The 12,459-nt window shown below is 41.5% G+C and overlaps 1 protein-coding gene across 2 annotated transcripts in view; it reads left to right on the forward strand.

Annotated features, from left to right (window-relative positions):
- Positions 1-12,459, forward strand: part of LOC306979667 (low-density lipoprotein receptor-related protein 1-like) — a 166,915-nt gene that overhangs the window by 42,776 nt on the left and 111,680 nt on the right. For both annotated transcript variants that reach the window (XM_079578739.1, XM_079578740.1), the window contains exon 3: positions 5,088-5,225. In XM_079578739.1, coding sequence (XP_079434865.1) covers positions 5,088-5,225 — 138 coding nt within the window. The remainder of the gene's footprint in view (positions 1-5,087; positions 5,226-12,459) is intronic.

Consider the following 12,459-nt stretch of genomic DNA (forward strand, 5'->3'; position numbering starts at 1 on the left):
CCTGTGCGCCCGGGGGCTTAAACCGGGTCCGGTGGCGCAAGGTGTCGAGCTAAATCCAGGCTTGTTCCACCGGGCCACGAGAAGAAAGGCGGCTTTTAGCTTTTAGCTCCACCGGACAATGGAAAAGATAAGCTTGTCGCCGCGTGTGTTTTTTTTTCTGGTGTTGCCAGTTTAAGCTGGAAATAGATGGAACAGCTTTTTGAAGAAAGACAGTGTTTTGAAAAATGGATGCCGGCTGAGCAGGATATGGAAAGTTTGTCAGAGCTGCAGTAATATTGACTGCACTGTGGTAAAAATGCTTGTTCTGTTGCATGAATTGAACACTGATCATTTCTTTACATTGGCTGTGGACTTATAGGTAACTACTAATCACTATGTTTTTACTCTTCAGGCACCATGCTTCTTTGTGCTGTATAGTTTTGTGGAATTTATGATAAGATAAGCCAGACTCTTCCCCGGAGCCTGGACACTGGTGGTAGTAGAAGGAGACCAGGGGTGACCAGCTGACGACGAGCAGAGCTGAGGAGAGGTCAGGCGGAGAAAGGGGTGGAGGAGGGTCGTAGCACGGCTGGGAAACTGAGTGATTAACCAGGGGGGCTTAAAGGAATAGGCCACCGTTTTTACATACTGAGATATGCTCTTACCTCACTTTAGCCGAGTTAATATATCCCCGTCTGGTCTTTGTCCGTGCGCTCTGCCAGGCAAACGGAGCACATACGCAGCCTCTCCCACATGTCATATAGCTCCAAAAAAGCTCACGATAGAAGCTACCAAGCTCTTCCACGTGTTCCCTATTTAAATAAAGTTACGTGAAGTGTTTTCATGCGAAGTATATTTACACAGAAATGTAGCATGTCGATTTTATAAGCAAATAAAAAGGGAAACTATATTGTGAGGCGTAATGATACGAGGACGTCCGCGCAGTAACTCCTAAAGACTTCCCCCCGCTCACTTCCGTCAATAACCTTTAAAATGTAAAAACGGTGGCCTATTCCTTTAAGAAGGGGAACCTATGCGAAGAATGGCTGGAGCAGGGTTGAGCGCCGCGGTGATTGGCTGACGGGAAGGTGTGGCTTGGGCTGGGTCTGTGATTGGACGATTGAAGACATGCAGTTGGTATATCTTCTAGGTAGAATTTGCTCATAAGATTCATTTTGAAAAGTGCAAAGGTTCATTATAAGCACTTGTATTATTTAGTCTAGAATGGAGAACTTTTAACAAATGTTTTTATTGGGTCATAACGTTTGACTGGCTAAATTTGCTGTGTTCTCCTGTCTGATTTAAATGAGCATAATAATAGGAAAATAACACATCATCCCAGCTCTTGTGGCACGGTGACGTAGTTGTTCTCCCAGAAAAGAATAAAATAGTGAAATGCAGATCGGAAAATGACACAGGGTCGAACGCACATTATTCCTGTCTTATTTCCTAATACTCATACACAAAGCAGACTCCAATAGCACTGGTTCCCAATTTTTTTTCCCCAGAAGCCACCCCTTGCTCCGGCTGGAAAATATAAAACATAAAAAATAATGTCCAATTAGGATTTATTTCAAATAACAACAGAATTGATAGCCTTTTCCTCATGTGTTGATTTTTTCATCCACTGGGTTTGCTCAAGTAAGAAGTGCGTGTTTTTGCCCTTTCCGTTCTTTATTTCATTACGCACAGTTGGATGATCAATGGAGGTTGGTTTGCATATGTTTCCTAATCCCTGTTGCGTGTTTCTTTGATACAAAGAATGTACAACGGGCCAAAAATAATCCTGTTTTTGAAGACACTCAAAAGTAAAAACAGCTGCTTTCCAAGAAGCGCTGTCCCTCTGTTTCAGGTCGTGACTTGGAATCCGCGATGATGATGCCCTTTACTACGTCCACAAAGCACTGCTAACCAATTCTATATCTATATATGCATTCAGGGGGAAATATTTCCAAAAAGATGTGTGTGCATGAGCGTGTGCGTCTCAGAGAGTGCAATGAGGAGTTGTCAGAGCAGATTAGTTGGTCGAGTGAATTTTACACAGATTATTGACTCACTCTGACCATGGAAAAGCCTGACACACTTTCTGGATATAGAAGTTTCATTTCAAAAACCAAAGATTGACATATGCACCATTTTAGATTTTGAAACAGCCCAAGCTTTCTGCGCATTTTCTGGCACCTCATTTTGTTCAAGCTGCTTTTGTTAAATTGTAACATCGCTTTAAGTCTCCTACTGTACGTGACCGGACTTTTTTCCGTTTCTGTTCCACTTTCTACCGAATGTAACTTCCTTTTAATTAAGTTGAAAAGCTGCAGTGTGTGAAATGTGCTCCACAAATAAACTCGCCTCGTCCAGTAGTTGTAACGAAGCTTCATATTCAGTAGTTTTATCCACATTTTCGCCTATATTCTGTAGATGGATTATACTGAACCTGTATTATATAAGACTGGGTGATTTATGCTGTGGACTGTTGTGGTCTGACCTAGAGTTACTGCGATGACTCACTCTCATTTAAACAGACATCTGCTGCACATACCGCTGAGACAGAGCCCAGGATTCAATCGACTGAGCGGAAAATACAGGGCAGTACAAAAGAAACGTTCAAACTCTGTTCACTTTTGGTCAACAACACGGACGCCCGCGCATCGTTTCTAGGTTTTTAGATATTGGAAGGTCAGTGGTCTGAATTTCCATGGGTTATAACTACAAATTCATGCATTTCTTGGTAAAAAATAGTAATGAAGTGCAATACCCTGCTGAAGATGAAATCATAATTTGACACTGAATGAAAAATGGGGTCCCCAGACTGTCATACAAACAATATGGGGACCTTGCCTTGAAAAACGTTGACGCCCCTATGTTTCGCGTTGAGAGGACTAGACTAAAGCTGTGTTCCAAGCAACTGGTCAATTTTTGTCTAGGAAAAAGTGCCTTGGAGCCCGGCTCGAACTGGTAATTACAACTTGTAGACTCATAGACGACCAGGGTGCTCTGAGTTCAGATAAGAGATGAAGACAGCAATAGCGGCCCCCAGTGGTGGAGCGCAGCTAATGATGATAAACTTTCACAAAACTACTTTCGGTCACAACCAGTGTTGGGGAGAATACTTTGAAATTGTATTTAGTTACTGAATACTGAATACTTGCCTTAAAATGCATTTTGTAACGTATTCCTTTACTTTGTCTAATAAGAGTGTTGTATTCTGAATACTTTGAGTACTTTCACATTGGTTGTCATTATATTGTATTGTATAAATATGCCATTTAACTACAAAAATGACCCCTCCTGGAGCCGCCACCTTAATGTGGTGGAGGGGTTTGATCGCCCGAATGACCCTGGGGGCTCTGTTGTTGGGGGCTTTGGGTCTCCCATGGCAAACAGGTCCTCGGTGACGGGTCAGACACAGAGCGGTTCTGAAGCCCCTGATGAGAGACCAACAGGCCCGGTTTGAGTCGTGGGGCCGTCCTTCTGTGGACCCACCACCTGCAGGAGCATCTTATTAGCTTACTGTTGTAGCATTAGCCATTTTGTTTAAAGGGATATTTCAGGATTTTTTGACATAGGGCCTCATTTCCTAGTTATCCAGATGTGTGTTGTTGATTTCTGGAGATATGTTTTTTTTGCAATTCATGCAGTTCTTATATTTGAAGAGTTTAGTGGCGCTAGGCTAGTGCAAGGCTAGCGCATGTCTATGGTATCAGCTAGCCTGCTTTAAAAACAGTCTGACTCACTCCATAGTGCACCTGAGGCAAATCACTTATAATTTTGACTATTTTCTAGCAGATCACTCCGCCGCTGCGTAGCTTATACAACCACGAAGCTGATGATCGACACAGACATTTATATCATTAGCCTGGCGTTTTAAGTGTTTTGCCTCAGGTGTGGAGCGGGTCAGACTGTGTTTAGAAATGCACTAGCCTAGTGCCATGTAACTCATCAAATATGAGAACTGCATGAATTACAAAAGAAAATATCTCCATAAATCAGCAACGCTCTGGATAACTAGAAAATGAGGCCCTATGTCAAAAATACTGAAATATCCCTTTAAGCACTGGTTGCAAACAATAGCAGTACTTTATAGAGCCCTGTTTGTATGTAGCGAAGGGGGTGTCCATTTTTAATTTGCAAATATAATGGGATGGTTAGATAAATTAGCTTAACTGTAATACAAATGATCATCAGAAGCATCACCTAAAACAACCGTCTGTTCAAATAAAATCACACAGCCACTATTGTAAACGAGAATGAGCTGAGTCAAGATGTTTTTTGGCAGCACAGAACCAGTCTCGTACGTATTTATTGTTGCCATAAAACTCCTCCAACAGCTGGACTTTCTAGAAAATCTTTTCGCGGCACATTCTGTGGCTCAGACAGCAGACGGCGGGCTGCTGCGGGTTACCGTGGGGCTACTGTTGGTGCGGATGAGTTTGCCCTGACCGCAGAAGGCAGTGATTTGGACTGTGTGCGCCGGGTAATGCTGTGTTTGTAGTGCTGTTAGATTTCTTTGGTAGATAAATCTTACTGCCTAATGTTGGCCTGAGGATATGTAAGTGATGGATGTGAGGGTGAGATCTGGGAAACGGAACAAAACTATCCTGTCTGTTAAAAGTCTCCCTATGGCCAGAAATACAATATAATAAAAATCAACATTAAATGATGGAGCTAAACTTTGGACACTGAATACAGACTTTCAGGGCTTCTTTCACTTCGGCGTTCGTGAACTGAAACAGACAGCGCTCTGTGTCATCTTTGTGTGTGGGATCTAAAGTTTATTGACATCTATGTGGCAGATGCTGCTCTTCTAAAAATTGGTTTTGATTTAGAAGCTTTTCTATTACAGCGATAAGACCGGAGCGTCAGAGGAGGAGGAGGACTCAGAAACACAATCAGACAGAGCGGATCAGGAAACTCAAGAGTCTCTCTGTCTGTGTTTCCTCTGGATCAATCTGCTATCACCCTGGCCACCCATCAAACGCCGGCTCCTATTTATTTGTTTTGGTTGTTGTTTATCGTCAAAGCAGAAATGGCAGAGACCTTTAGCCTCTCTCTGAATGTTGGCAGTTTGGACACTGTTGTTAAAAGCTGTTTTTTTTTGTTTTGCTTAGGTCCCCACACGGCAGTGTCTCGATGTCCCCCGAATGAGTTCCAGTGTGGGGGGACAGAGCTGTGTATCCACATGAGCAAACTGTGTGACGGGGCCTCGGACTGTACAGACGGATGGGACGAGGGGCCGCACTGCAGAGGTAACAAACACATTTCTATTTACAGTTTGGATCCTGTGGATATGACACATTAGACATACAGTAAGCATGACGCAATTGCACTTGACATTTTACAAAGGTTTTGTGATTATTATTACAGTTTCACTTCCTTATTGGTCACTAGGAGGAAGTAACATATATAGAGGTAAACAGTAACTGTGGCCATTCCAACCATGTTATACCAATGAGACATTAGTGAGAATCTGGAACTTTCTATTCAAGAAACTGGTATATAAACAAAATGGCTAATTCTACAACAGTTAATAAGCTAATAAGTTCTTCACATAAGAACGGTTCTTCAAACCAGATATAGTTCAAAACGTGCTAAATAACGTTATATTAACGTTATAACGTTATATTGGAGGTTGGAAATGTATAGTTTCCTGGAACCCAGCATATGTCACAAACATAAACATTTGAGTGCTATTACAGGGCTCTCCAGGCATCAATTTTCTGTATGTCATAATGTTTTGTTTTTTTGTTTTGTTGTCGTTGAGCTGCTATTTATTTGACTAACGGACTGCATTATAAGCCGGGGATGCTGCAGAGACATGCTTCTGATTAGAGTTGTTCTGACACCAATACTGGTATCACATTTTATGTCGATTCTGCTGATTTATCAGTTAGCAGTATGGGTATAGAACTCAATTTACTGAGTCGATGCCATACTACTACCATTAAGCTAATCCTTCAGGTGGGTTCCCTGACTATGAACTTAGCTTAAGATGTGTAGAGGACAAATTCCCTTCTTAATTATGTTCTGTCCCCACAAATTTGCACATGATTTTGTTTATCTTAAGTGCTATGTTAAGCCTTGAAATGTTGTCGATTCATTTGCCCACTGATGCATGAAGAATCGAATGTTATTTTACAGCCCATTGACCAGTGCAAAACCTCCAACACCCTCCCCCTGTTCTCACGATCAATATCTCCTCAGGAACATTTGTCCAAACGCCTGCTCTCCTCAGGCTGCTCACAGCCAAAGGACTCATGCACAGACCTGCACCGTCAAAAACCTCAAACTATTATCACAAAACAGCGGAGTAGTATAGGATTGTAATTATGGGGTTCAGGTCCGAGTACTCAATGTCAGATTGGGATGAAATGGTAAAATGGTAAATGGTGTCAACTTACTCATCAGGCCCAAAGCGCTTTACAGTAAAGAACCAGTCAACCGTTCACTCTCATTCATTCACCAAAGTGTGCAGACACTGGAGGCAAGATGGGTGAAGAGTCTTGCCCAAGGACACAAGATGCAGACACTTTCCCTCGGTCAAAAACAACTGATTTAACCACCACGTAAACTTTGAAACAATTGACGTAAGGTTAACAAAAGAATTCCTTTCCATTTTCAGTGACAAAATCTCAAGTCCAATGGTCATAGAGCTGCTTTATTCAGTGAGAGGGAGAAAGGTGCGGTGGAGCACATAGGCTCTGAAAACTTGCAAAAAACATATAAAATGTCAGCTGTGCCGAATGTCCGTGACTTTGGGGCGTTTTTTCAGCGTTTTTATTGTGTACACATATTTTCTGATACTGCTCTGCATGTTAACCATTATTTTGCTGCACCAAAAATGCGAAAGTGTTGTAACTTCGCTGTATGCTCTGTACTTGGGGGCGTGTCCTAGTGAGGGGGAAGGAAGTCCATTATAGAAATTATTATTATTATTCTGGCGGACTTTAAGCATATTTAGCACACACAAATAAAATCAAGTCAAAATAGTTTTTTTTACAGAGCAGATTGTCCCCTAGAAGTAATGAAATCGCATTCGAAGTTAGCCAAGGGCTTGTAACATAAGGCTAACATTAGCATTATGGTTAGCCTTCTCTATTATTGATGTAGGCTATAGGGCTGGGCAATCATGGAAAAAAAAAAAACTATTTTCCCCATATTGATTGATCTCCATTTTCGATTCAATGTTTTTGTTTAAAAGAAAAAAACAAAACATATGTGGTCTTTCCTGGATGAGCATGTAAACAGATGCTGCAGCCAAACTGAAAACACAAAAACCATCTCCACACTTCTCGTGTCGCAGTGCAACATCCCCATGTCACCCCCTCACCTGGCCAAGCAACACACAAACATCTGCTAAGGAGTTGCAAAAAATGTGAATGTTTGAAGAATGTTAGTAAAAAAGACGATCAAACTTACAATTCACTGTTAGAAGTCCAGCTAGTCCAACACTGCAGCCTCAAAACAAATCCACATGGTCCAAATAGCGAGCGATAGTTTTCCTCTTCGAAGGTAAACTCTTCATCCCCGTGCGCGTCCTGGTCCTCTGACAGCTCCCACGTAAAATCACCAGGTGCTGCCGCATGTATCATCCATGCTTCCTGTTTGTTTGGGCCAAGTGTTCCCCTGGGATTGACCTGACAGGTGCTGCAGCATTGCGCCGTCCATATTTTTTTGGCCAAATTCTCCTCTAATAAAATGCACCACACGATTATCATGATCGACCTTTATTAAAATCTCGATTAGATTAAAATTCGATTAATTGCCCTGCCCTAATGTAGGCCTATTTATGAGCAGTTGAATCACTTTGCTTCTCTCAATGTCTCTTTATTTGGTAGGAATTACATCCATAACTCTGGATTTGTTCACATATTGGTGGAGTAATAGGTGAAAGAGCTATTCTTTTAAGTCTTTGTTTTCCACCTTCCACCTGTGAGCATTTGTGGGCCTTCCCTTAGACGCCGTATATAATATATTCAAAGTTTAAAGTTCCTATTATCCTACAGTTTTAGAAAAGAAAAATCAGCGGAGAAGATATTTTGGCAGCAGGCAAATAGTCAGGAAAACATTCTATTTTAGAGGACACAACTCAGAATCCACATCTGTCTTTGCAAAGTCTTATTCATCTGACAAATGTTGCACACAGATAAGTGAGGAGTGAGTCATTTTGCCCAGAAATACCACTGGACAGTTCACGGCTTAGAGCGAGAAAAAGAGGAACCTGGCTGACCAAGTTTTCCCCTCGCCATTCGACACAGAGAAAAACAAACAAACAAAATACTCAAAATAGGGCCAGTGTCAACAACAATATTCAGACATGCTGCAAACCAGACACAGCCTTTTATATATATATAGCTCAGACAGGAAGTGAGCTCTTCAAACCATAGCTCGGTCCGGGGCAACCACAGTTCAAATTACTAGCATACCGGGATTTTTCCAAAACGAGAGGCAGTGTTTGGAAAACCAATGTGGGCAACAATGTAAACAAATTTTCATGGCACATTTGGAAAGATGTTTATTTGTTTTGGGGAGTAAATGTTGAATTGAAACCCACACGAAGATAGAGAGAGAAGACTGGATGAGACAAATGTAGGGTAACGATATGGGCATACAAGCTTAGACTAAATATTTACAGTGGTAGAAGAACTACGCACATATGGAAAGTATGCTTTCTTCAAAAACAATGTACCTCAGATATTTTATTATGCATTTATTTGATGTATTGTAATGTGTTTATTTAGGAGAAAAACACTTTTTAAAAATGTATTGCTTTAGTGTGAGAGGCCTCGGCTTGTCACAACAGACTTGTAGCTTTGCTGAGAGCAGGACATCACCAGCTCGTCTCCATGGAGATTGGAGATGTTGCTTTGACGACAGGTAGCCAACATCTAAATGTTTTATATGATAACCCACTGCAGAAATATCGGTGTCTAGCGAGCACTGGTTGTTTGGTAAATCTGGCATGTTTGTTTTTCTGTTTTAACACACACACTGGAATGCAACATGACGCTAACGCTGTCCTTGTTTATTCCGATGAAAGACTAGCTGCATCTTGTCTGAATTTATACATATTCAAACAGTGCATAGCTGAAAACATGTAGATAGCAGATAACTACTTACTTACTTCGGTTAAAAAAGTTAAACTTTACTCAGGACGTAAATACTTCAAATGTAGATGTTTTAGCCCTGAAGCTAAAGGCTAACGTTGATTTAATGCTAACAAATGGTTAAATCACCGTCTGGACTATTTTTTATGAAACACACTTTTACATTTATGATGGTTTTAAAAATCTTTTATTTTTATAAAACAATTTAAAATAAAACATTTTTATATCTGAACAGAAAGTAGTTGTCACCCTGCACTGACCAACAGGAAATTAGCCAAAACCCTTCTGTGCACGGAGCCTAATGCTAATACCACTATCACAAGTTAAAGGAACAGGCCACTGTTTTTTCCATACTAGGATATGTTCTTACCTGAGCTTAGACGAGTTGATACGTACCTGTCTGGTCTTTGTGCGTGCCTGAGGAAGAGTGTGGTAGCTTCAACTCGTCTATGCTCAGGTAAGAACATCTCTCAGTATGCAAAAACAGTGGCCTGTTCCTTTAAGCTTTTTTTCCGATGGCCAATAGGATATTGAATTAACCTGGCTAACGCCAGGCTGCTGTGTGCGCTTGAATCATCAGCATGGGGACCATGGTCGAAATTTTCGCATGGATTTGGGACCAATCTCAGAACGTGGAGGGACGGCAAGATTATGACTAGCTATTCGCTATTCGGAAGCTTGTAGTTTATTTACGGATTTTTAAAAAAAAAAGTTTATTTACGGATCCAGGCCGTGTTCTAAATAGTTTAGCTCGAAAGTTTACAGCGGGTACGTCATACGTCATCTGATACGATGATACGATTGGCTGTGGCTACTGCAGACGTATGGTAGCGCCCAATAAACGGCTATAGACGATCGTAAACCACACTTCTCCTACGAGAAAATGAATTGATGGTCCCCAGACTAAATATCACTTGTGATTTTAGTTAGCCAGGCTAGTATTGAATGGCAAGTACAAGCAGTAGTTAAATTCATTACTAGTTGAATAGGGAACATATGCTCACTGCCTTTGAAGCGACTACAATGACAAATCGCTAGTCCTTCTACTACAACCACTGTTACTGCAGCTGCTACCATTACTACTACCACAACTTTACACCTTTCCTTCCATTCCAATACCACTACAGGATTACTCTTTCTAAATATATTGATGTACTAAAGCCCTCACATCCCATTGCACACACTGGTCTAATCTCCCTCAAAGTCCAGCGGTCGGCCTGAAAATACATCAAAATTTTATGGCCTTCCCCGCGGCTCTACCCATGGTTCTTTAATAAATATTTAATTTAGTTCATTTTTTACTTAAAGCGTGGAGATATGGAAAATACAGGTGAATAAAAGGAAAGGGAGACAGTGAGTTTCATCAGCACTAGTTACAGTACAGTAAAGACAAAGATAATAAACACAAGCAAGATGAAAACTGTCTAAAGGGAAATTCATTTAAAGTCATATATATACAAAATTGACATTACTTTATTTCTAGTGTTTCTTGTTGAAAAGTCCACTCATGCTTTGTTGCTACTGTGTGTACACAGGGGAAAGGCTGGAATAGCGATGCCTTGGAGGTTATTTATAGTAAAAGGGAGCACAGTATAAGCTGATGGATATCGATTGATTGATGCCATCTCCCGTGTCCTTCTGCCTTCACAAACACGGCTCCGCACAGAGAGAAGCCATTAGTGCTGTTAGTCCCCTGTAGAGAAGCGTGGTTTCCGGTATAGCAGAGCACATGTCAAACCATTGGGGATAAGTCCAGTCTAGGAATAAACTAAATTAGGACTAAACCATGTCCAAACCAGCGCGGAAGTATAAGAAAACTCAAGGCCAGGGTTATCATCAAAATACCGTCTTGTCTGACCCTTTCACTAGTGCAATTCATATTTTATCTGCTCTGATCAGCAGAATTATTATTACTAATATCCTGCTGAAAAGGAAATGAAAGCGCTGTGGATATTATTAATACATGGGTGACATTTGTGCAGCGAGATTGTGTTAGCGTTGACAAACAGTGTTTCCTGTGGCATTTAATAAAAGCAAGAACTGCGAGGGGCAGTTTTGTCGAGCAACATGAAAGCTATGAGTAGGTCCCATAGCATTATTTGTTTAAATACAGTTTAAATACTATTACCTAAATACAATATCAGTATACAGTATATATGTGAGCCCCGTAGGCCCCAGGAGATCAGCTGGTTCTGGTCTGCTGTTAGGTCCCAGAGTATGGACTAAATATCATGTGCTATCTGTGCTTCCCAATTATGGAACTCAGGACCTGGAAATTTGCACTTTGAGACTTCAGTTGGTTGTTTTCTACCAAAATGAAAGAGCATTGTGAACTCCTTTGAGTCTTCTTGAAATGGCAACAAAAGAATCAAATGACTCAAAGGGAGTCTTAACAGGGATCCTTTGAACCTATGATTCTTTACCGGATACATTAGAAAGCACACCAACTTCTTTGCTGATCCACTGGAAGAAAGACGAGTCCCTGCACTTCTTTTTTCCCCACGCTGACAAAGCTCTTGTCCCACTCTAGACTAAGTGAAAGCACCAAAGGGTTAACACCAATAGTTGTTGTGCGTCCACAGAGCCTGCAGAGTCAGTATTTAGGCACAGCTGTACTTAGAAAAATACATGTTTAAACAACAAGGCTCGGTGGTTGAAATAGATTCATAGCAATGGTTTAGTTGTCCACGATAATAATGGCTTACACTTGTATTGCACTTTACAAGCCTGCGTTTCCAAGTTTCTCAAAGCACCACACTGTAGTCATTATTCATTGAATTCATACTCGTTGATGTAGCCACAGCCGCCCCTGGGGAAGAGTGACGGAAGCGAAGCTGCTAATCTGTGCCATCGGCCCCTTCGACCACCACGACTAAATCACACACTCTCATTCACTCTGGCCTATTGTACATGTTTTTGGGGGAAGGGGAAACCATACCTGAGTACCTGAAGGAAACCTACGCCGACACAGAGAGAACTTCCAAACTCTACACAGAAAGGATCGAACCCGGGACCTTCTTGCTGTGAAGCACGAGCGCTAACCACTGCGCCTATGTGCAGCCCGTTCACTCTCAGTTGAGTTTAGCTCCCTCTTCTTATGGAAGATGCGAGGTGAATACTACAATGGCGTCGTATCGGTGTCTGAATCTGAATGATAAAACATCTGCATCAGTGGTGGTAACCTTTGCTTTAGTGCACAGGCTTCAGCATGTTTTGAATCAAACCTGGCATGAAGAAACGCCCGCATAACTACCCAACTGTTACAGCCTGTCTACATGCGAGTTTGTTGTTTACAAGTCTGCAACACTTTGAGGTCAGATCTTGCTTTCCAAGTGGGAAAGTTGCCAGCATTAAATCTGGACATTGAAGGATGAGT

This window comes from Gobius niger (genome assembly GCF_951799975.1).
Source record: "Gobius niger genome assembly, chromosome: 20".
NCBI lineage: Eukaryota > Metazoa > Chordata > Actinopteri > Gobiiformes > Gobiidae > Gobius > Gobius niger.